This window comes from Phoenix dactylifera, chromosome 3 (genome assembly GCF_051530095.1).
Source record: "Phoenix dactylifera cultivar Ajwa chromosome 3, Ajwa_hap1_PhDact_Kaust_v1.1, whole genome shotgun sequence".
NCBI classification, from domain to species: Eukaryota; Viridiplantae; Streptophyta; class Magnoliopsida; order Arecales; family Arecaceae; genus Phoenix; species Phoenix dactylifera.
The window spans coordinates 40,124,289-40,150,337 of record NC_143192.1 but is presented as its reverse complement, the minus strand read 5'-3'; the positions used below and the strand labels follow the sequence as shown (position 1 = coordinate 40,150,337).

General features: G+C 40.5%; 1 protein-coding gene and 1 long non-coding RNA gene across 13 annotated transcripts; both read left to right on the top strand.

The window, feature by feature from the left end:
• Positions 1-5,342: 5,342 nt before the first annotated feature.
• Positions 5,343-8,306, top strand: LOC103695962 (uncharacterized). The gene is made up of 4 exons (XM_039123411.3): positions 5,343-5,716; positions 5,824-5,912; positions 6,006-7,175; positions 7,341-8,306. Exons 1-4 carry the CDS (start codon positions 5,539-5,541, stop codon positions 8,022-8,024), a joined length of 2,121 nt encoding a protein of 706 aa, XP_038979339.3. The 5' UTR covers positions 5,343-5,538; the 3' UTR covers positions 8,025-8,306.
• A 7,921-nt stretch (positions 8,307-16,227) lies between these two features.
• Positions 16,228-22,370, top strand: LOC103695961 (uncharacterized). 12 transcript variants are annotated; one of them, XR_015976341.2, is made up of 7 exons: positions 16,228-16,382; positions 16,647-16,802; positions 16,902-17,041; positions 17,164-17,298; positions 21,091-21,514; positions 21,719-21,788; positions 21,875-22,370. It is a non-coding gene; the product is annotated as an uncharacterized LOC103695961 (long non-coding RNA). The 12 variants fall into 12 exon arrangements; XR_015976340.2 differs by having other exon boundaries at positions 17,164-20,996; positions 21,091-21,527; XR_005510469.3 differs by adding an exon at positions 20,879-20,996 and having other exon boundaries at positions 16,228-16,802; positions 21,091-21,527.
• The last annotated feature ends 3,679 nt before the right edge of the window (positions 22,371-26,049 follow it).

Sequence of the window (26,049 nt, the reverse complement as noted above, 5' to 3'; positions counted from 1 at the left end):
GATTCCAATCTTTAATACCTTTATGGGCGGCTTGAGTTGGCATCATCTATATAAGGCAGATTCTGAAAGCAGATTGCATTAGTGTCCAAGATGACTCGGCGATGATTGTTGGGTGGATTCAAGGGTAGGCAAGGATGACGGTTGTCCACCGACTTTTACATGACATCTGAAGGAGCATTAGGAAGTACGGGTCCCTAGTAGGCAGGCATATCTTTAGAAAGAAGCTAATAAGGTGGGAGAATGGGCTGCTTCTAATGTGGCTCGGCACTCAAACTAGATTTTGTGGATTGACGTGCCATCCATTCCGCTTCTAGTTTTATTAGATGTATTCATACTAGATATGTATGATTTGCTCATCCTATCAAAACAAAAAAGAAAAAATACAAGCTGATATTAATCTGGTGGCTAATATTCTTGTAGCTTGTTAAAGTGTTTAACTAATTTAGGTGTTCCTAATGAATTCGTTGAGGGGCCTCATTGAAATTAATGACTTGACGAACAACTAAAGTCTTCATTCAATCACCAAACAACCTATTAATATCAAGTAACAGAATGCCATCCTTCCTTAGAGCATGATGAGCAAATAGATACGACCTTATTTAACCCCCAAGTTGCACAAGAAAGTGGTACAATGGCATGGCCACGGCGCACAACTTCAAACCAGCCACTTGGAAAAAAATCTAGGGAAGCTTGGGGTAAACTAGACTCGCATCCAATAGTCCAAAAACATAGCTCTCCCAACCCTCCTCCAGAGCCATTAATCATAGGGGGAGGGAATTTTAGTTGGGGAGTCACATGATCCCCATTCTCTTCTGCATAAAAGAGTACAGGTTTTTAATTGCGACCCCGAATAAAACCTTCAGAATCCCCTCAGGTACCTCTTTACTGTGCCTAGACAGGAGCTGGGAGGTAGCCGACTTTGTGGTCCCTCGCTTGTTTTTAATCCTCCTATTCCACTTGTCCTCTGCTGCACTGTGGAGAAACAGGGTCATGAAGAACAGTGCAGGTTTTGTTTACTATTCTCTATTGCTAACAGGGAGTCATCGTTTAATGGCACTTATCTTGTTGTAATTTTGTAGATTGTAGCAAGCGTATAGAGATAATGGCCATTGTTTAGCTGTTGTTTTGTCATAACGAGTTTTATATGACAAAGATAAAGATTCTATTAAAGATATGTAAGTCTGCTTGGAAGAAACAGTTTCTTATTAAATGAATTGTGACTGAGTTGAATAATGTTGTTATCTTACTAAGCTTCTAATTATAAAGGCTAATAACAGTGGCTGTTATCACAGCCGAGACATATCATTGTCCAAAGAGTAGTCAAAGTTTCGACTGGCTAGATAAATGGCCATTGTCTCTGTTTTAATGATATATAAAAGGTTCAATGAATGCTGCTCTGTTACTAGGAAACAATGGCCATATCAAAAAATTTGAGAATTGTTTAAAGGATCAGGACTGTCCATCTGCCCGTCTGGTGGCACAAATTTGATTTGACACAGTAATGGCTATACATCTGGAGAAAGTATTTGTGGCCCATATTAATTGCTTTCTATCTATGATGCTCGTGACATGCACGCACAATTACGGGAGGCTATGGGAGCAAAACGGTACGTGTCTGAACTTTGAAGGGGTAACATGGAGTCAATCAGGACTTGCACGTGAGTCTCGACAGGCATGCAGAAGAATGGAGTTATTTTCGGGTCTGATAGTTGGACTCTACGGCATTTTCCGAGTCAAAATTGTTTTCGAAAATGGAGCACCAAACTGTACAGAAATCTTACTTGTGATGAGGGAGTCTACCATTTATTTTAGCCCGAAGATGGAGTTACAGGTGAGGCAGGAGATTAGGGGGCTCCTTGGGATGAGAGAGCAGGATGGGCCGTGGAGCTACCTGAACATTCCTATTACGAGGAGGAGGTTGTGGTTGTCGGAGTGCTCAAGTTTGGTGCAGCATGTCCAGAACCGGCTAGAGAGTTGGACGGCATCTTCGACTCCTTCGGAATTTCCTCTGGGGCTTGCATGGTGGCGGCTATGGTGTGAATCTATTGGCCTGAGAGATGATTTAAAAGTCGATCCATGAGTGAGGATGAAGGGTGCAGTCCCTTGTACTGATTGCTCGGCATGCGGTGAGACTTGTCCTTGAGCTATAGTGCTTCTAGAGTCAAGTGATGACGGCCGAGTGCAGACTGGTGGAGCGCTTTGAGTAGCTAGAGGTGTTCCTATCTGTGCTGGGAGATTTACAGGTATGTGACCACTACCTTGGCAAACTCTAGATGGCTGATCGGTAATGGGCGGAGTGTGGATGTGGTGGAGGACCCCTGGGTGCACTCTCTCCTAATGAGACTCTAGCGGACCATGATCAACGTCAAAGCTGTAGACGGGCTTCGGGGTTGTGATCTACTCCGGTCGGAGGGAGCAGAGTGGGATACCATCAGCATCGGTCAGTTATTTGAAGAGCATCTCGCAGAGTGAGTTCGGTCGCTTTTGGTTTCGAGGTATGCTGGTCCAGACGTGAGGGTATGAAGTATATTTTGCAGACCCAGTGTTAGAGTGGGAGACATCTATCGCATCCTCCAGAGTAAGCACTGGTCGGGGTTGGACTGTGTATGGATCTGGAGGTTTGGTCTTCACCCGAGGATGGCATTATTTTTTTGGAAGGTGGTCTGGGGTCGACTGCTGACAGGATTGGTGCTGTGTGGGAGGAGACTAGGCATCCAACTCGAGTGCCCTGACTGCCAGGTAGATGAGATCGTGGACCATGCTTTGCTTCAGTGTGAGCGAGCTAGGAGGGTCTGGAGGCTTGCCGAGATCCTGCCGAATACATGGAGAAAATTGGGTTCCTTCTTATAGCGCGATTTGTCGGTGGGCCGATGCCTCCGAGATGCGGCAGGTGGCCATTGGGACGACTTACACCACTTATCAGATCTGGCTGGCTAAGAATGCATGGACATTTGGTGGAAGCAACCCTTCACCGAGGTTCGTTGTGGAGCATGCCCAGGTACAGGCGGCAGAGATTACGCATGCATACCCGTTGTATGGATCTTTGACAGCTTGAGGCACATAGAGCTATTTCTTTGCTCGTGTAGCACCTCGGACGATGTTTTTCACTTGGGAGCCTCCACCCAAGTTTTCTCAAGGTAAATTTTGATAGATGCATGCTAGATGGTGGTAGGAGGGGAGGTGCTGGCTTCGTCATCAAAGGCCCAAATTCTAGGATGGTGGTGGCTGGAGGTTGCGAGATCTTCGACACCTCAGTTTCGGAGGCCGAGCTAAGCGCGGCACAGACTGGCCTGGGCCATGCCCGGCACGTATTGCAATCTAGAGCAGTTATGTTTGAGGGCAATTTAACTACGGTGATTGGCTGGATCCAGGGTGCCACCGGCAGCGTGGGAGGGTGCCACCCCTGGCTTTGAGATATGTGGGTTATGATCAGTAGCTGCATGGCCTTCCAGGCCAAGCACGTGTTCAGAGAGGCTAACGGGGTTGCAAACTGGGTGGTTTCGTACGTGGCTAGTCACTTCGGAGGTGCCCTGTGGGTTAGGAAGAAGAAGTTGGCTATAGCACTCCGAGACTTGTTTTCTGATCTTCTTGTATGTATCCATACTAGAACTATATGAATCATCCATTTTAGCAAAAAAAAAAGCAAAAGAAAAAGGCTAAGACATTATGAGGCAACTAATCATTGGGCCAATAGGAGCGTAACACTATAGCAGCTGTTTAACTCTCTTGCACGAGATCTTTGCATATTTCAGCATTTTCCTTTCTTTCTATCATACCTCCTGTTTGTTAAAAATGATCACACACCCATGTTAATTACAAAGTCCCTTGTTTATCACAAAATCTGCAGGATAACAGAAGTTCCCAATGCAAAGCTAAGTAAAGCAAAACTCAACATTGGATAAAAATTAAATTATAGGAACTTGCGCGAGCGCATGTTTATTTTTCGGAGAGATTTGGATACTTTTATAGGACTAAAAAACTCAAACAATATTTTTGGTCTAGCCTTTTTAGGTAAGGTTTTGGATTGTGATAAAAAATGTCAAAACGAATCCGTCCTATGATTTATGTGGACCGGAGAACACTACAGTGCGGGCCCATTTAGGTCAATTACTTGCTAACCATAGTATTCATAATTGAATTTGAATAGATTTGAACTCTTAACTTGGCGAAAATGTCAAGACTTAAATTAAAAAAATATGCAAGAGCCTCTGCATTATTATTTAGTCCTGTATTATTATTTTTTGAAAAGATTTTAGATATTTATATAAAACTAAAAATCTAAATAATATTTTATGACTAATTTTTTTGGAGGAGGTACTAAATTGTGATATAAATAGAGATGAAATTCTTTCACAAAAATAAGAGAAAATAAGCGGACGGCCGGTAGCCGGCGAGTTTGAGATCCCTAATTTTGTACATCACATAAACACGCGCGTGGCCCCTCCCTCCTTGCCATCTTTCCTCCTCCTGGCCACGTGAAGACAGAAAGCTCCCTCCCCCTTCTCCTCGCCCTCCTCGAAGCCCCTACCACTACGGTTCGCACGGACCAAATCCCAATCCCATCAGACCGCTCCTCTCTCTCTCTCTCTCTCTCTCCGGGGTAGTGAAAAAGCTTATAATCTTGACTCAAAATGTATTAGAAAAGCTCAGAGCAAAACAAAAGCTTCTACCTAGTTGCCGGATCAGTTATACAACCAGTGGTCCGATCTGAACTCAAGTTTGAGTGGAAGCGCTATCGCTATCTCTCTCTCTCTCTCTCTCTCCAAACCTAAAACTCCTCTCTTCTATCTCGTCATCGCGTTGGGGCCAATGTCGGCCTTACGAACTGTCCACTCCTAAACTCCAACCCGTCACGGGCGTTATGGTGACGTTGGCCTCAGTACTAGTCTCATCAATTTTTGGAGCGAAGAGAGAGAGTGAGAGAATAAAAGAGGGGGCCACTCTTTGAAATTTCAAACAGTAGTAACTAGAGAGCTGGCGCACTGCGCCGAGCCCATCACCCCCCGTTCCTTTCCACGTTTCGTTTGAGTCACTGGTATTAAAAAAAGCTTATGGTGCAAGTACAACTTCTTAAAAAAGTTTAGTAATGACAGCAATTTAAAATTAATTACTCTCACCGCTGGATACTTGATTCAGTGGTCTCCACTAACGTAGCTTGACGTTTCAACAACTTGTAACATTTTTAAGAGGAACTGGGGGCCTCGTGGTTATATCGTCACCTTCCGTAGTATTCTCGATTCCCCAGGCAGAACCCGCTGAGTGGGGCGGGGTTGTCGGTTTTTGTTTGGGGTGTAGTAAAAGGATGAGGGATGATAACAACTTTCTTCTGTAATGAGGAATTCCTTTTCAAATACGAACAAAATATTTTGTTTCAAACGAATCCGTTCCCCCAGCGGCTTCCATCAGCCGATCCGTTTTTCTCGCTCTGCTCTTAGTTAGCCTGCACTCCGTCCACCCTCGTCTCCTCTGGTTCTTTCACTTTGGGAAGAAAGGCAGGTGGCTGCAGAGGAGTGGAGTGGGGAGAGGGAGGAGAGAGAGATGGGGAGGGAATGGCATTGGAGCCGCTCTTTGGGTAAAGGGGATAAGGAGAGCCCTGGATGCATGAGCGGCATGTTCCAGTACTTCGACTTCCACCACCTTCTCTTCACCGGCAGCAGCCGATCCGTGCCGCCTGGCTCGTCGCCCGAAGTCCACAACCCCACTTCTCAGCTCAAAGGTAAGAAAATAAAGAAAAGAAAACCAACCCTCTCTCTCTCTCTCTCTCTCTCTCTCGCACACACGCTCATGACTCACTCGCTATGATTTTTTGATGATGTACTTTAGGTGTCGAGGCGCCAAGGAATAGCCTGGAGCTGGACGAGGAGAAACCACCATCTGCTTCGGCCATTCCAGAGGAATATGATGATGTCCCTGTAAGTAATTATGAGGGTATATATCTTCACAAGTTTGCTTTCTATTCATGATTTCTCAACTTTTATCCTTTTTATTCTTTGCAACTTATTCAGGTTGGGGTACAAGTAGTCCTGAAACCAGCTGCATTGATAACGTTGTTTGAGGAGGAGAGAAGGAGCTCGCAGGCTGAGACGCCAAGGACACCCGGCGTCGTCGCCCGTCTCATGGGCTTAGAGGTGCTGCCCGACCAGCTCTCTTGTCCAACTACACCATGCCGGAAATCTCCTCCGCTGGTGGAATCTCGGAAGCAATATGGAAAGAAGAGCAAGAAGAAGAAACTCAAACGTGAATGCAGAAGAGAATTGGTATCCCCTCGGCAACCCCTCCAAAGTATAAACTGCAATGTTGCAGGAAGATATGAAATGGGGTCCCGTTCGTTGCCGGACACTCCGAGAGCGTCATCAGCCAGGTCATGGGATTCATACCCAAGGCTATCTTTGCAACTTCACAAGGAGAGCACAAACAAGGCCATGCAGGAGTTCAGCTACTTGTGCGAGGTGTCTGGGGACTACTCGCTCCCACCTTCGCCATCATCACCTTCTATGGCAAAGTCTAGGAAGAGAGATTACCAATATGAGAACAAGAGCCCGAGAAGCCACTACTATGGTCGGGAGATTGTGAAGCAAGTCAAGGAAAGCATCAGTAGCAGGAGAGGAGACAGCATTGATGATTTTGCAGTCAGATCAAGTAGAACTAAACCAGCCGAGAAGAAAGGAACATGCTATGTTGATGCATGGAGCCAGCGCAAGTCCCCGACAATGAATCCGCCAGCATCATGTTCACCTCCTCGGATCAGGTTCTTGGGGCCCTCGAAGAGCAGACTGGGGGACGATCGCATTCCCAAATCCCAGCAACAGCCAAAATTTACTCGCCAGAGATCACCATCGCCTACTTTGCCATCATCTAATTCCTTTGGAAGTAAAGATAATGTGGATGGAAAGGCAGTTAAGATAGGTCCAAGCAAGTCCAAGAAAGCAAGCTGCGAGCGCTTCACCGAGAGGATCAAGAAGCAACATCCAGCTTCCGAAACAGCCGGACCGGATGCCTTATCATCCCCTTCGCAGCCGGCTTCCATGCTCCAGAAGCACCTCTCAGAAAAGAAGTGCAGCTCTATCCCTCCATTTGTTAGAATCAAAAGGAAGGAAGCATCTCGTCCACTGTCAAGGCCGGTACCCGATCGAATCCAGCAATATCCTTCCTGCTCGGTCCAAGAGCAAAAATTGGTATATGACTATACTGACATCCTCCTTTCTGGAGCCAATAGTTACAAGAACTTGCATTTACTATCATATTGCATGTATGTATAGTTCAATTTTCACAAGATGCCATTTCTCCTGGTCAATGTGTGCATATGTTTTCCATTAATGCTGTTTTCTATCTTGCCACAGGTGAATATTGGAGTTGAAGGTGCTTTAATGCCATTGAAGAGCCAAAGTAGTCCCCAACGCCGAGTACCAATGGAGCAGGATCCCGAGTACAGATATATGAGGTCCATACTAGAAGTAGCAGGGATCACGGGAGTAGCCATCCCTTCATTAAGATGGTACTCCTCTTCCCTCCCCATAGACCCCACCATCTTCCACCAGCTCGAGCTCGAGCTCCCCTTCTTCCCGGCAGAAGAAGGCCGGCCACAGAGCAAAGTCGAGGGGGAAATGATCCTCCTCGGCCCTCTGCGTCACCGATGGAACAGGAAGCTCCTGTTCCATCTGGTGGAGGAAATCTTGGGAGATCTCCTCCGGCGGCCACACCTCACCACCCCCACCACCCATCAGAGTCATCTAATCAAGCATCATGATATGGACCGCGGGGACAAAGCCGACGGCAGCGAATTGTTGCTACGGGAGCTCTGGAGGCAGATCCAGAGCTTCCCGGCGGCCGACTGTCAGGTGGTCGGCGACATCGACGCACTCGTGGCGGGGGACCTGCCGGAGGCCAAGATACGGCGGCTGCTGGTGCACCCCTCGGTGGTGGAAGAGGCTGAGGACATCGCGTTGGAGGTCGAGCGGGAGATCTTTGACGGCGTCCTCGTGGAGGTCGCGGCATCTCTCGCCCTCGCCTCCCGAAGGACCTGACGTCACCTTATTCCTAACGGAAACGCCGGGAGCTCAAATCATTGGGTTCTACGACGTCTCTGCATGCTCACCCTCATCAACCTTAACTCCTTTTTCTCCTCTTCCCATCATCACGATACATGAAAAAAGATGCTTGCGTACTTACAAAACAAAGGGGTGCCTGAATGGCTACTCAAATGGTCATGATGCGTCACCCTGTATGAATATATATTTGCACGTTATTCTCCACTTATCTTCTTTGTATAAAAAGTGTGCATCCCCTTTATTCTCTCCCTCTTTTCAGTCTTGGGCTTCTATCTTTTCTCTCTTTCCTACTTTGTATATGTGGTTTCTGCTGAGAAGCTGGTGTTGTGAGCATGTAATTAGCTTTTGTCAGGAATCTCTCTGCGTGGTGGGTGAGAGAGGTGTTGGGTTGCTTGGGGGGGGGGGGGGGGAGGGGGGGGATATTGCATCTCAACAGTCACAGTATAAAGCATGAGTTATGACCTGTGAAATGGGAACAGTGCTCTTCCATAAAAAAGTTCCAATATGATGATCTGTAAAGAAGACAATCCAGTCAGCCGCACCGTTCGTCTTTCAAAATATATGTGCCACTCTAAATGAATCAAAATTCTCTAGAAAATGATATACATCTCAAATAAGAAAATATAGATCTGGCCTAGTACGGCCACTTCCCATCTAGTCGTTTTAACTGGGTGTTCGATGGTTATCCTTTCGAGCTCTTCTGTTTCAATTTTTAATGAGTTTCGGGTGTTGGTTGGCAGGCTGGGTGCATGGGAAACCGCATGGGGTCAGAAATCGTGATCCATGTGATGCCGTAGTGAACCATGATTTGAGAACCGGACACAATCTTAGTCGTTCTGGTACTTCTATATTAAACATATCGAGCTCTCCATGGATTCAAGGAGCCAAGCCTTTGGTCAGTAAATAGTGTTTCTTATGATTCTGCAGACCACTAATTTAAAAATTAAAAGAAAAAAATTAGTTGTATGGGAATCGTCAAACGAGGTAGCAGGATTAATGTTTTCCAAGAACGATTTCCAATAAGACTTCTCCGTGCAGCTTGTACTCCTACAATGGATGGATCCTTGTGCTACTGTTCAATCATGCAAGCGTTGCAACGCCCCACCTGAAAGCAAAGCTGTTCCTGTTAATGATACAATAAGGCCACCCATAACCCAAAACCCGGATAAGTCCAAACTTGACTCAATCCGGTCCACACACAATAGCCGAAAATTTTGAAATCTTTATAAAGTTATGAAATTTGTAGCACTTCTGATATGCTTCCAACTCTCATACTATTTATTGTTATTATTTACCTACATCTATGTTAGAGCATTGATACAGCTTCCAGTGCCACATTCATGAGAGCTCCTTCACATCACTGGACATTAGTCGATGGGGGAAGATGTATTCCCTGGACTTAGAAGAGGTATTGCCTTCGAAGATTCTAAATCGTTGGTATTTAAATATTTTAAATTTCTGGACTCCTTGGAAGTCCAGCCCTGGACTTAGAAGAGGTATTGTCTTCGAAGATTCTAAATCGTTGGTATTTAAATATTTTAAATTACTGGACTTCTTGGAAGTCCAGCAAGCGGCAGCATGGGGCAATAGTTAACTCACCTGTGCTTTTTTGAGTTTCATGTTATTTTCCTCGTTCTTTTTCTCACTTGAAAACATGATTTTTTTTTAAAAAAAAAAATCGAGATAGGCACACAATTTGCTAAAGATTGTCTGCCTCGATCATGGACACTGCGCCTGTCAACTTATTGGTTAATGAGATTTTAGAAGCAGAACTATTTCCTAAAACTTCTAACTGTACTAAAAATAAAAACTTATATATATATATATATATATATATATATATATATATATATATATATATATATATATATATATATATATATATATATATATATATATATATATATATATATATATATATATATATATATATATATCAATGTGCTGAGCTATTAAAGTAAAATTGATTAACAAGAAGTTTGTGAGCTTCGTAAGCCCTGAGCTATTAAAGTAAAATTGATTAACAAGAAGTTTGTGATCATTATGCATATATATATATATATATATATATATGGAGATGTTGCCACTAAAACCTGATCCAATGATCTAAAGAGCACCTATCTATGCATGTGGGAGAAAGAAGCGTCGATCTACCTGCATGAAGAAGATAGAAAAGAGGTTACTAGAGCTGATTCGATCGGGAGCCTTCCGATGCTTAAGTCAAGAAAAAAAAAAGAAGAATATAGCATAGGAGAAGATGATCTAGAAAGAGAGTATAAAGTATTGTATATGGTATTGTATGTTTTGCGTTATAGATGCGAAAGTTTTGGTAGACTTTGGACTCGATCCTAATCCAAGTGAAAATCAGATTCTTAATTTCCCATCCATAGAAGACTTGTTCAACTAAAGAAAATATACTTTTTCCTCTAAATCCCATGTGTCAGCTCGTGACTGGTGGATCAAAAATTGGGCCCAGAGAAAATGGCTGATCTCTCTAGCATCAAATCACTAAAACCCACTAGCAGGTTGGATTGTGGCAGATACTAGGTAACTAATGCGTATTTCGACTCTTGTTTTGCATTGGACAATATATAAGCATAATGATACTACTTTCCAGAATACTAATCAGAGTAAGATTCATCGTCTCGGTACCGAACCCCATACCAATGCCATACTAGCACAATATTAGTACGGTATAGTATAAAATTTTTTTGATCTCTATTGAATACTGATAACAAACTGTTATGGTACACTTCATACTATCCGGTTCGGACCAGTACGGCATATTTTGAATCAAAGAACTTTCTCTTGTTAGTGCAAATCAGGTGGACTACTCTGGTAATAGCTATACTTGCAGCTCTGTTAGGAAGTCAAGTAGTTACAGCCTCTCTTGATCCCTAAACAGGGTTCAGCTTTGGACTCCTCGGCCAGGTGAATATAGTTTACACGTCATGGGAAGCATGTGGGCAAATATATATATGTTCCAGAAATCAGCTGCAAATTGTCATAGGCTTCTGAGGCACAAGCACTTGTGTAATGCATCAAGTACCACATTAAAAATTCAAAGTCATAGTTATTTTCCTTTTTATTTTCTTCCAACCAACGCATGAGTTCGAGTACCTAGTTTGCAGGCTGGTGGTGAATCCATAAGAGTATTCGTGGCCATGCTCAGGTGAAGGAACTACGACTGCAATATTTGTAAAGAATAATCTTCTTTTTGAAGGTATTATCTAGTAGTGTTCACTAAACAATGGGATCGGTGTCAAGACAGCACTGGTTCTTCAGTGATCTGGCCAGATTCATATGCAATGGTTGTGTGACTTGGCACTTCATTCTAGCATGTTTGATTGTTTGAGCCATTAGTTTTTTTTTTTTGATGAAATTTGAACCATCAGATTTTTATAATAAGGTATCAACCATTAATTCTGTTATGATGTTAGTATCACTTGGGGGTGGGTCAAAGGCCTGTCCCAGGCCTTAAATGATTAACCAGTTCTTTCGTGTTGTCGTACTATAGTAATGATGTGTTGAACCTGATGTTCATCCTCCTCCTCTTCTTCTTCTTATCCTTCTTCTTCTTCCTTTTTTTTTATTGGATGGATCATACAATTCTAGTACGAATACATCCAATACAATTAGAAACTAAAATAATTCAAAACTGAGACGGAGGGCACCATGATTCTCCCATCTAATATCTCTAATATGCTCAGCTACATAGAAAGCAACTTAGTCGGCCATACTATTCACCTCATAGTAGACATGGACCGCTTGGAAGTCATCAAGTCTTCTAATCATACTCCAAATGTCCTTAAGAAGTGGATGGACTCGGGGGACTGCTAGCCTTGGCACCCACCCAATGACTATAACCAAATCTCCTTCAAGAATGATGCAATTTGCTCGGAGCAGGGATCTTCTCAACTTTGCATCTAGAATCATGACAGTCTCATGCAACAACAAAGTCAGAGTTCGAGCCTCTGATGACACAGGTAGCTCCTCCTCTTGCTCCTCCATCATTTACATTATCATCAAAATTAATCTTAAGGTAACTAGAGGGTGGTGGTTCTCCGGTGATAAAATACTTTCTGAGAAGTCGCACAATCTGCATTATAGGAGCCCCAAATTTTTCCGCCCTCCGATAGTTATCTGTTTCCACACCTCAGCTGCTTGCGTAATCACTTGCATCGAAACAACTCTGGACATCTTGCTACTATTCTCGTTCATCCATGTTCAACTTGCCTAACTTGATGGATATACTAAAATTCTATCAATATTTATATAAGCTTAGGAGATCTTTCACTGTAGCGATAGTATGGTAACTTCAGCTTAGCAGTAAGAGCTGCAACCTTATCCAGTGCATGGTCTTTCAGATCTTTTCCCCTAAAACTTTTATCCACACAACTCATCAATGACGTGTAATCGGATCAAATAGCACAGTCCTATCATTCTCTCAGTCAACACATGCATCTCTTTCTATATAATTACTTAAGAAGGTCACAAATGTTCATTGGATTTCCTCTTCATGGGTTTCATTCTTTGGATTAAGCAACATTTTGTTGTTGATTAATAAAGAGAGCTGACATAGATGGGTATATTTATCATGATCAGAACAGGATTATATTCTACATTTTATATGACTAAACACATTTCGTTGGTAAATTAGGAAATTATATGTAATTTATTCTTAAATCAGTAGTCTGTTTATAATTTTTTTTCCACATATTTTGTATAAAATAAAGTCGGTGAACCCTGCCGACTTTGGTAAGATTCAAGATAGAAGTTCGAGCTAAGTTTCCCTAGACGTAAAGGAAAGCTAAGTCGGCCTTTTTGATGCCGACTTTAGGGGCTGCTGTCATCGTCGACAACGACCTCCCCATCTCCGGCCCCACTCGCCGCCCTCTGCCCCTCTCACCGCCTACCCCCCAGCCCCAACAGCTCCCCCGACGCTCTCTCCCCGGACGCGGCGATACTGAGAGCGAGAGAGATGTGGCGGAGCTGCGCATCCCAAGGCCTTCGCCTCTGCTCCAAGAAGGCGGCGTCGGCGTCGGTCGGAAGCCAATGAATCCGCTCCTCGCCTTCTACCTCCATCCACCAACTCGGTATTAGTTCAACCCTTCAATCTACTTGATTTTCTTCGATCTTCTTGAAACCGATCTTTCCGTTCTTGTTTCACTTCCGATGGATCAGAGAACACAAATCCACCACATTAGTCCAGTCTCCTCTTTTTCCTTTTTTAGGATGTTCCGGATTCTTTGTTTGCATGATTCTTGAACTGTTTTCTGTGAGGAGTTGACGTTTCTTTGTTGTCGAGTGGTTTTAATGTTGATTAGAATTTTAATGATTAAAGTTTTCCTGATAGCTAGCGTTTCTTTCTTTCATTCTGGTTCCCTTTGTCCGTGTGCTGAACTGAAGCTCTAGTCTTGGATGCAGTTCTGGGAATATTTTAACGGTTCAGCATGCTATGGGCGCGATAAACATCTGTTTAATTCCTGATAATGCTGGTCTATTTTATTTCTTATTTATTCATGCTTTTCAGTTCTTCCGAGGATGTGGTTGTTAATGCCGTCGGAAAAGCTAGAATTTTCCTTTTTAGCATATTTTACTTTAGATATTTCAAATTTGTTCATGATATAAGGATTGTTTTTGTCTTTTCGTTTCCTGCTCTTTATCCCTAATCAGGTTTTATGTTTGTAGAATATTGCATATCTGCGAATGAAGAGTTGAAGACTGATGATATAGGATTTTATAGCTAGGGTTTTTCATTTTAGCATGCATGCTTTTGGTCACTCTGCTTGTTTTCTCTGTCCTTTATCTTTTGTTATAATATTTTAGATAAGATCAAAGATTATCTTGAATATTTATTTTCGGTAACTCTTGTTTAATTTACCTTTCTTGAGTCCGTAAATTATGGTAATTTCATTGATTTTCTCTATGGAAAGAAAGAAATTGAGTTTTTGCCTTTTGGGTTTGTGATGAAGGTTGGGCAGTACACTGTTGTGGATCACACCTACAATGCAATAGGTGCTGGGCTCAGAGCGGCCATCAGACTTGCAGAGCATGGCTTTAACACAGCGTGCATTACCAAGCTCTTTCCTACTCGCTCCCATACAGTTGCTGTACAGGTACTGATTTTTTTTAAAAAATTTGACTAGTTTTTAAAGATGTGGTTCAACCTTAGATAACTAAATGTTCATTACATATGTACTATCTTTCTCTTGTTAATAAAGGTTTTTATCAAGTAGCTGTGATGGTGTAATGGATTTGTCTGTGGGGCCTGTATTTTGTTGGAGTTAAGGTTATACTTACATTTACCTATGGATTATGGGAGCAAGGTGCTATTCAGACAAAGTAAAGGAAGGCATGCAATTCACAAATGTCAAACAATAGATTTTTGATTTGGGTAGCTGGGAAAGGCAGAACTCTTGGACAAAGGAAAGCTTATAATGCTTTGAAATTGGCCTATCATGGAATGATCTGATGCAGTAATGCTAGGACCAAGAATTTTTATAACATGTTCTCTTCTAGGCTTTTGTTGCATGTGAAAAGAACCTTCCAATTTTGACAATTACTGCTCTTATTTTTAATATGGTATGAAATTGTTTGCATTTTACATTCTTAAATGCAATGATAAGTATTAGTGTCAACAAGTGATAAGTGAAATTTATGAGATATCTGTTGTTCCATGAAGTTCAGAGTATGGGATGCCCTTTCTTTCTGCAATTGTGGTTTCTTGACTTTTTACAAGCAAAAGAACATGTGGGACCTTTATCAAACAGCCAAAAGACAAATATAGGAAAAAGATAGATAACTAAATACCATATTTTATAAAATATGGCTTCACTTGCATGACTTGAGAATATCCGGTTGACACCTACTTGTTTAAGAAATTTAGAGTAGAATAGATAAAATACATCACAAGCTGAATTCAATTAACCAACCAATAATTGTACTTGTTTCTCTATGAGAAATGCCATACTAAGTGTGACTGAACAACTTTTTATGGCCTTTTGTCTTGAAATAGGGTGATCTATGAATAGTAAGTCTCTTAACTTTTGAGTGTTGATATGAAGGCCATATGTGCCCATGACCTAAAGTTGGAATTTTTTGCTTTTTCCGATACTTGCTCTTTGTCACCATGCATACCTTGTTGATTGTGTCATAGCTATGGCGAAAGTAACAATTTGTACCAAATAAATATTGCAAAGGATATATAATGGAATCAAAGATGTGACCAATTTCATGTCGCTCTTAGGGTCTGTTTGGGTAATCCTGTGCAATCCAGCAGGATTCATGAGATTGGCAACCTAAATTTAGACAAAAGAGAACGAGAGGGTGGAGGAGAAGGGAGAGATGGAGAGGGAGAGGGTGAGGGGTTGGCAGGGGGAGAGGTTTGGATATCGCAGGGAGGAAAAAGACCTCAGCAGGTCTTTTTTCTCCCTGCTTGAATGGGCTGGGAGAGGTCCAATTGACGTGGGCCGAGCCAGACTATATTCTGTAATATTGGAAATCCTGTTTCCATTCCTTGGGATCTAGCAGGATTATTTGAAATGCCCGTAACACTTCTTGATATTATATATCTCCATTTTTGACTGCTGAGAGCTATACACTTGTGCATTAATAACTGTCCATGATTATGGTAAGCACGTGATTATACTATGCCAGACTGATGAGTCGAACTTCATGCTCTCCCTGCTGTCTTAGAGGGCATGTTTACCTGCAGTGGATCTGCTGTGTCATGTCTCACATGTTGGCTAATATTTGCATTTGCTGATATCTTGAGTGATCCTTTTTAATCTTGGCAAAGGACAAAGATTGATGAGTGGGATGATCTGTTTTCAAAGGAGTTTTTCTGTCGCTTAGGGTGATGCATTAATGCATCATATGCTCACAAATTACAGTATTATGTTTCAGACAAAAATCCATAGGATTGTTAATTTTAACCAGCAGAAATTAAGTTCTGCTTGAACTTGCGTCTTGTTTAAAAATTGCCATATCATGCTTTGAGAAGAAAGTCCAAACGAAAGATGTGTTGTAATAGCTAACTATTATTTTCCATGGCATGCAGATTCATTATGGATGTTTTTTAAGATTGTTCATAAAACAGTATCAATGATTCAATTGACTGTCTGATCACTATTTTATATGTACTTGTATATGCTATTAACCATGCTTGTAGAGACCATGGTATAAGTGCAGCACTTGGAAATATGACTGAAGATGACTGGAGGTGGCATATGTATGATACGGTCAAAGGAAGTGATTGGTTAGGTAACTTGCTCAGGGCATGTTACATTTCATAGTTCAATGTTTTGGCACAGAGTGAAGGAGTTCTTCCTGGTATGTTTAATTTATTTAGGAACCTGAAGCATTAGCACAGTTACTCTTTCATAATATGGCTGGAAATCTAATTTTCTTTGTGATCTGATTATTGTATGTTTTAGCACACAATGGAGGACTCTTTCTGGTATATTTGGTTTAAGTAGGAACCTGAAGCATTAGCACTACTGCTCTTTCATAATATAGCTGGGACTCTAACTTACTATCTTTATGATCTGTTTTTCGTTCTAGCAAATATTCTGAACTTTTAATAATTTGATCCAGGGTATGTTGTACTAGCCCGAACTGGATGATACAAAGCGTCCCGTACCATACCGTTTTGATACCGGAATGGGTGGTGTATCGACACTAGGTGCGCAAAAAAAATTTCGTACGATACTGAACCGACACTATACTAGTATGCCACCGATACAGGGTCCGGTACTGAGACGGCGAACCTTGATCTGATCTTTTTCACAACATTTGTTTCATTACACATCTCGTGTCTCTTATGTGTTGCTAAATTCTTCAAGTGATCAGGATGCCATTCAATATATGAGCAGAGGAGCACCAAAAGTAGTTATTGAGCTAGAAAATTTTGCATCACCATTTCTCATGAACCGAAGATGGGAACATTTATCAACACGCTTTTGGAGGTCAAAGTTTGAACTTTGGAAAAGGTTGAGGTTCATGCATTGCTCTTTGCTTTTTTTCTCATTCACATGTTATTGGAAAGACTCCATTTTTCACTTCAGTTTTTTTTTTTTTTTTTTCAACATGCTTGGCATCTACATGTGGCCAGGCCTATATCGCTGCGCATGTGCTGCTGATCGAACTGCACATGCATTGTTGCACACACTTTATGGTCAAGAAATGAAGCATGATACCCAGTTTTTTGTGGAATATTTTGCATTGGATCTTCTCATGGATAGCAATGGTAAGTTGAGTGTTGACTTGTCCTAGAAGTGGTTCATTTGGTAACTTGATTGTCTGTCTCAATTTGGCTACAATTTGTCCATTGGATTTGATGTTTTTTTTGGTAGTGCATCAATCTTAGTACCAATCAGGCTGGAGATTGATATAGTATGATGATGTCCTACAAATATAAATTAATTGGATGCAAGGACCAAAAACTAGGTATTTGTGGTATTGTAAAAAGGGATTTGTTTTTTGTTTAGGCTTAACAATTTTTTTGAACTACGATGGAGGGGTAACACACTTTAGATTTCTTCAGGGAGCTAAAGCTGAATCACTAGTCTTATGTCCTCCGAGTCGCACGGCGTTTTAACCTTTTGGCCATTACAATCAGCTTCTTACTTCTTTCCAGAAAGATTTTCAGTTTCTTAAGATTCCGTTTATGGCCATTATATAATAATATCTTTGCTTGAGAGATTTTGATTTATGATAGTATGTGTTAGAATTCTAACAAAATATTAGTTCCACATGGGGCTTTAGGGAGAAATAGGAGAAATTATTCAAATAATGTTAGTAATTGTTGTTTTAAATTAATAAACTGATAGTTTAGGAATGCAGAAGTATGACTATGATGGAGTCTTCAACAACTAGAGGACTGAGGGTTGAAGGAGCCGGTAGCTTCATCATGAAATCACATAAGGAAGAGAGGAAAACCTCAAAATTGTTCTGCAAATCTTGGTTAAATTCATCATGCCCACTATGTGTATATGATATGGGAACATTTTAGCATAATCCTATTTGAATTAGAGCTCACCCGTCCATATAAAATGAAGTTAAGACTTATGAATGATCCTACTTGAAGGACTCCATACTTATTTTCATATATATAACTTATCAAAACTCAGAATGAGAAGTCAAAATAAAATTCAAAAATCATAAGTTGATAATAGTATCTTTTAAATCTTGTCTGACTATCTAGATACGTCTTTTGTGCACTGATGATCTACTTAGTTTGTTAATCCCTAGGAATTGTGCTTGTTTCATGAATGAAGTTTTCACTGGTTTATAGTCAAAGTTGTTTGAACTCCAACATTTAGGAGAAATCTGAATAAGTTGGAGTATGGTAGTTTTCTTGTTATGTAGTTTAAGATTGAAAACGCATCAAAAATAGAGTTTTGGGTTCATAAGGGAATTTGGATATCGTGTCAGTAAGTCATTTAGTCAAGATTTCTCCATCTTGAGAGTCCATGTATTTTACTTCTGTGATCTGTCATCTTACCCTTTCCCTCGTTTTTTGATGAATTAAGTGCTTCGCAAAGAAGTTTGTATTTTTGTTCTTGTTGTGATATCATATGATATCTCATAAATCTTCATTAGTATTTTTAATGCTTTTCTTTTCATTTTTTTAAATTTGATCCGAATCAATTATCTTATCGATATTGGGCCAAATCTCGGTCACATTTCTCAGCCTGTGGTGGGGCTGCCAAAGTATCACATTTCCAGTCTGTGACGGGGCCTACCAATTATAGTTTCACATTTCTAGCCTATGATGAGGCCTGCCAAAGTATCATATTTTCAGCCTGTGGTGGGGCCTGCCAATTACAATTCCACATTTCTAGCCTATGATGGGGCCTGCCAAAGTATCATATTTTCAGCCTGTGGTAAGGCCTGCCAATTATAGTTTCATATATCTAGCCTGTGATGGGGCCTACCAAAATACCACATTTCCAGCCTATGACGGGGCCTGCCATAATAACGAGATGAGCCAAAAGTTATTGTTTATTCAATCCAGTTCATATCCACACATCAATTCCTTTTTATTCATTTCCGACTTTAGACTAACCACAATCAAGTTTCCAGCCCATGACGGGGCAACCAATAATAACATGGTTAGTCCAGAGCACTACATCCATTAGTCCGATTTTGCAAGTGTAAGTTATGCTCATATATGTACCCATCATACGCAAGCAAACATGATCAAAATATGATTTAATACCAAAACTATCATAAAACTATTTTTGCTTCTTACTTATCTTAGCATATCATACATTTATAGGTAGAAAAATATTTATATCATGCAAATCGGTGTATAAGGATTCTTACCTCTCTACTGACAACCCAGACAGACTACCGTGATCTACGAATTGGGGTGCGCAGAACCCTGCTCAACCTCTCTTTGTCCAATAGATTATTCTCCTATAGAATCAAATCAACATCAAAAATATATCCGAGGTTTCCAACAACCCAGAACCCTCTATTGATCATCTAAAGGGTCCACCAGCATCTAGCACCCCAAAACTATCCAACAGTCCTCAAACCATGATCTCCCTAGATCAAGCTAGAGAGAGAAAACTCCAACTAGAGAGAGAAACTAGAGAGAGAAACAATCCAAGTAGAGAGAAAGCTTAGAGAGAGAAAGATCCATGGAGAGAGAAAGTTCCATTAGAGAGAAATTGAGAAACAAGAGAGAAACTCAAGAGAGAGGGAGAGAAAAGGAGAGGAGAGAGGAGAGAAAGAAGAGAGGGCGCTCTTCTCAAGACAGGGGAGAGTCGTTCTCTCCCTTCCTCTTCTCAGATCAAAAGGGGGGCTAGCCAAGGTGGCCCAACCCCCGGCGACGACGGCCTTAGGCAGTCCTTCGGCCGCGGCACCACCAGCGACGATGGTCGGCCGACACGAATAAAGAAAGAAGGAGATCATTAGAGACCCAAGCAAAATTTGTTTGAAACATGGCTATCTCCCTAACCCACCACAACATGATCTCAGGATCCCAGGGTCAGCGTAACTCAGCCTTTTTCTGGCGGCCGGCGGCAATGAACAAGAAAGAAAAGGGCGCCGAAACAGGGCACCTCTGTTTTGGGTGGATCCCGGCGACTTGCCGGCTTAATTCAAAGAAAAATGCGGGTGGATGATAAGAAGAAAAGAGAAGAGTAGCTTGGGTCTTACCTCAGTTCGACGATGATCTGGCGAGGTTTTCGGTGAGAAATCAAGAAAAGTGGTTCGGGATTGGAACTCGAAAAGGAAGGAAATCCGACGAGGTTTGTTCAAAATTTGTGAGCAACGTTTCAAGGGAAGAGGGGAGATGCCTTTATAGACCGAGTCCTAGGGCTTTCACCAGAGTCCGGTGAGCCCTAGGACTCCTCCGCACCGGACTCAGGGAGGAAGACGACTCCCATCGGGAGTCTTCCTCCCCTGACTCAAGTGTTGGGCGTATGGCCCAAACGGCCGGCCCAAGCCCACTGAAATGGGGTCTTACAACCACTCTGTAGCCTCTTGATTCTCTGCATCTTAGCTTGCTATATGACTTGTTAATTTGCATTTCTGATGGTTTGGTACCTTGAACCCTTATGGGATGAACAAACTGCTGTTAGGGTTAATATGGCTGTTCGACCACAGAGCTGTTTGATTGCAGTGAAATGGTTTATTACTTTCCGTAAAATTATCCACACACACAATACATGATTGCTATTCTTGCAACTAGTGTGGCTGCTTCCGATGTTTTATGGCCTCAACCTTCTTCTTTCTGCTTGACAGAACTATCAAGAAAAATCTTGCATACTTGTTTTGTTAATAAAAATGATTGTCCTTCATGAGCTATGTTTCAGGGGCTTGCCAGGGGGTGATTGCATTGAACATGCTTTTATGTACATAAGGGCATTTCTTCTAAATGCTTTTAGTACATAAGGGCATTTACTCTTTTCCACCAAATATTTTGTTTTTCAGGTAGTTCTCATGGAACTGACCTGAAGAATTTCTTGTAAATGTTTTTAGTACATAATGGCATTTACTCTTTTCCACCAAATATTTTGATTTTCAGGTAGTTCATTTCCAGGGTGATGATCCAGATGCAGTAGTTCCTGGTCTGATGGCTCCTGGGGGAGGCGGCTTGTGCATCTGTTCTTGACATAGTAGTTTTTGGCGAGCTTGTGCAAACAGGGTTGCAGAAATTTGCAAGCCAGGCTTTTTTTTTTTTTTCTCTCTCTTTCAAAGAAGCCTTATTTTTTATATAATATGCAAGACAATGTGGAATGACTATCGTAAATGCCAATATCATTTATGGAACACTATAGGAGAGAAGCAGAAGCCTCTTGAAAAGGATGCCGGAGAGAGGACCATTGCCTGGCTCGATAAAGCAAGAAACTCAAATGGTTCGCTGCCAACTTCAAAAATTTGTCTCGACATGCAACGGGTGATGCAAAATAATGCTGCTGTGTTTTGAACTCAAGGAACACTAGAAAAAGGTTACTTTGTTAGGTTGGGGAATAAAATTCTTCTTTTCCTTTTGGTTTTTGGTGTAACATCCACCTAATTGTTTATGCACTCTGTCACTATAGAAAGAATGTGTTTATAATCACTTAAATGACAACAGTTAGTAGAGGGAATGACTGGCATTTTCTTGTGGTGAGTTTGGTGGGCTGCTTACTGTTCCTTGAATTTGGTTTTAGGTTGTCAGTTGATTGACAAGGCATGGGAGAGTTTTCATGATGTCAAAATTCGTGACCGAAGGCTCATATGGTAGTTTCTTTTAACTCATTCAATCAATGTTGTCGCTTATTGTTTTGAATTATTTAGGCTTCTGCTTTTTATTGGTATGGTTGCAGGAATTCTGACTTAATAGAGACCATAGAGCTGGAAACCCTTCTAATAAATGCATGAATAACTATGAACTCAGCTGAGGCAATGAAGGAGAGCAGGGTAGCTCATGCTCATGAAGATTTTACAGTCAGATATGTTTTCTCCTCAAATATCTTATTTTCCTTTTCCTCCTCCTGATTCATTTCATTTAACGACCAGTTTTTTTTTCCCTGCAGAAAAGAGATGACGAAAACTGGTTGAAACACTCATTAGGTAGCATCTGCTATCTCCTCTCTGTGACGTTAGCATCATGCAATTGGCCAGTTGCTATATTTAGAAAGAGAGTCTCTACCTTATCCAAAAGAGAGAGAGAGAGAGAGAGAGAGAGAGAGGCTCTATCATATGAATGACATTAAAAAGCCTATGTTGAATAAACTTATAAGCTTGGCAAAGTTTGGTTCTAACTCATCACAAGATACGGGAGAAAATTATGGCATAAAAAATTCATATGTGACTATAGAAGTATCAATTCTAATGTTGAAGTTTGCTATAAGTAGAAGCATTGCAACTATGCGACCACAGGACGTTAACATCACATTGCGATAGAATATTAACATGACTCTACACTGTACAATCTAGTGAGATATTCTGTAATTAAATTGCCTTGAGTCCATGACTATAGACTACCGTATCTTAATGCCCTTTGCGGTGGTCATTTTCTTTGCTAGTTGGATTGTTATTTGCAGCATCTTAGCGACAGCATATGGCTTTTCTTATAAAACAAGACGTAACAGCGTCTGTGGCACCTCAGAATTTAGAAATCATTAAATCAGCAACTTTGATGCCCTAACTGAGGGCAGAATTCCCTATACTTGGTTACTTTTGCTTAGAAGATGCAGGCACCTGCTCAAGGCCTCAAGCCCTGTCCGGTAAAATTAGATTATAAAATGATTATTAGCAGCTGATCTTTGAAAAATATGGAGATTCACAGCTTTACTAATAATTTTGAGGTTGGCAGTTGCACTCCATCATGCAACCCTCCTTCAAAAAGGTAGGAGGTTACGTGCATGGCATCATGCAAACCTTCATGATTCGGTGCCGATCAACTCTATACACCTTTTGCTTACTGAAGTATGTCCATTATAATATAACTTAGAGAGATTAACATCGAGATCGTTAAATTTTAGCTAAGATATATCACAGTCAGATCTAATACATTCAAGAGTTTGTAATGTCTGAAATTTCTTTAAAAAGAATAATTTCACAGATGCAGTGATTCTGTCGAACAGCCCAAAACCGCGCTCTCGGGAAGACAGAATAGAGGCCTCGGGAAATCAGAGAAAGGATAAGATTTTTCTCATCTTAATCTTCGGATCTGATAGAGCTTAAAAAAGAAAGGAAGAGGCGTTTTTTAAAAGATACGGCGTTTTACCAAAAGACAAAACAAAACAGTTTTAAAATTTAAATTCAAAAAATTAAACAGCAAAAAGAAACCAGAAGGAGGGGTCCCCCCTGCGAGCGATGATCGAGCGCGACGCGCCTGGTTAAATGTTTTCAGATCGGATTCGCCAATTTTGGCTTGGACCTCCATTGGGCTCGTGCGCGCATAGGCTACTTACTTTCTTTGCTTCACCAAGTTAAAAGGTTTAATACTACATAAAGATCTTTAGAGTTTTATCTCTTTCCAATGTGGGACTAAAGAAAGTACACTAGACAAAAGGTAAAAGACAAGAAGGGCAGAATTGGAATTTTTAAATATTCCAATAATCCCCCACATATTTTAAAATTCAATAATAAGTTAACGAGTGCGAGAGTTCAATGCATCAAAATAGTGACTTTGAGACTATGAACCATTTTTATGACTAGTAAGTATAACTTACAAAACTTTGGTGAAATATGAAATTTCTATAAACCAAAAGTCCTTCATGTAAATCAGCGACCCATAGACCCCATTGACCTCTCAAGTTCTGGGCTTGTTCTAAACGGGTTGGTGCAAATAGGCTATACACCTTACCTGGATATCCATGAGTGCTTTAGAGAACTGCCTAATTCTCATAGGAAGAGGCCCCACTCCCACACCCATATAGGTGGATCCATCAAGTGTGTACTGCAGGTAGACACACCATCCTAAAGGACTATGGTATCTATTAAGAGTTTTACCTCATCTTCATATACTGCAGTTTACACTATCTACACCATAGGGAGGGATTCTCAAAATTAAATATGATAGTGTACTCACAATCAACTAGTAACTTGTTATTACCCATATGAACATGCTTCATGGGATCTCCAATCACACATGTTGGGTTTCTGTCGTTATTGACTTCGATATAGGCATTAGTCCCATCCCCCTCGATGTTTCACTCACTAGTTTTCTACCTAGTGGTTTTATCAGAGGATCGGCCAAATTCAACTCCGACTTTACAAAATCAAGGGATATAATCCCATCATCAAGCAGCTGCCTTACAATATTATGTCTCAACCTTATGTGTCTACTCTTTCCATTATAAACTTTATTCTTAGCTCGATATATAGCAGCTTGGTTATCACAAAGAATAGACACAGAAGGTGTTGGTTTATTCCATAATGGAATATCCCCCACAAGATTTCTAAGCCATTCAGCTTCAGAACTTGCGCAATAAACTCGGACTCCATCGTAGACCGAGCAATGCATGTTTGCTTGGATGATTTCCAAGATACTGTACCCCCACCAAGAGTAAAGATATATCCACTCGTGGATTTCATCTCATCTGAATCAGAGATCCAATTTGCATCACTATACCCTTCTAGTACAGTTAGAAATCAACGATATAACAAACTATAATTAATAGTTCCTTTTAAGTACCTTAGTACTCTATGAACTGCACTCCAATGATCCTTACTAGAATTATGAGTATACCTACTCAATCTTCCTGCTGCATAAGCAATATCAGGACGAGTGCAGTTAACTAAAAACATTAAACTACCAATGATGCGAGCATATTCTATTTGTAAGATACCATTTTCTTTATTTTTCTTTAAATGTATACTAGCATCATATGGAGTAGATACGGCTTTACTATCATAATGTTCAAATTTTCTTAAAATTTTCTCAATATAGTGTTCTTGTGATAACATAAGTCCATTAGAACTTCTTGTTATCTTAATTTCAAGAATTACATCAGCTTCACCCATATCTTTCATATCAAAATTAGAAGCCAAAAATTTCTTAGTATCTATAACTATATTCACATCAGTTTCCATTATAAGCATATCATCAACATACAAACATATGATCACAATAACATTATTAACAACCTTACTATAAACGTACTTATCAGCCTCATTAATTAGAAAGCCATTAGATATCAGTACTTTATCAAATTTTTCATGCCATTGTTTAGGTGCTTGTTTTAATCCATATAAGGATTTTATTAATTTACAAACTTTGTGCTCATTACCAGGAACAACATAACCTTCTGGTTGTTCCATGTAAATTTCTTCATCTAATTCTCTATTCAAGAATGTAGTTTTTACATCCATTTGGTGAATTACTAAATTATGAATGGATGCTAATTAATGCAATAAGTACTCTAATAGATGAAATTCTAGAAACTGGTGCAAAGGTGTCAAAATAATCAATATCTTTTCTTTATGAGTATCCTTTCGCCACTAATCTTGCTTTAAACTTATCAATTGAATTATCAGGTTTTAATTTTCTTTTAAAAATCCACTTACAACCAATTGATTTAGCACCTGGAGGTAAATCAACTAAGGTCCATGTATGATTAGACATAATAGACTCTATTTCATTATTAATAGCCTCCTTCCAAAAAGGTGCATCAGCTGAAGTTATTGCTTCTTTATAAGTTTGAGGTTCATTATCAACAAGAAAAGTATAAAAGTCATTTCCAAAATTTTTCTCTTTTCTAGTTTTTTTACTTCTTCTTAAATCAACTTCATAATTTTCATGTGCCTCCTTTTCTTGTTTATTATGAGGCAGAGAGTCAACTTTTTCTTTACCTAGTTTCATAGGAAAGATATGTTCAAAGAAATCAGCATTTTTAGATTCTACTATAGTGTTGGGTTCCATAATATTGGATTCACATTTTAATACCAAGAATCTATAAGCAGCACTATTTAATGCATAACTAATAAATAAGCAATCAAAAGTTTTAGGTCCCAACTTTCTTTTCTTTGGTTCAGGTAATAGAACTTTAGC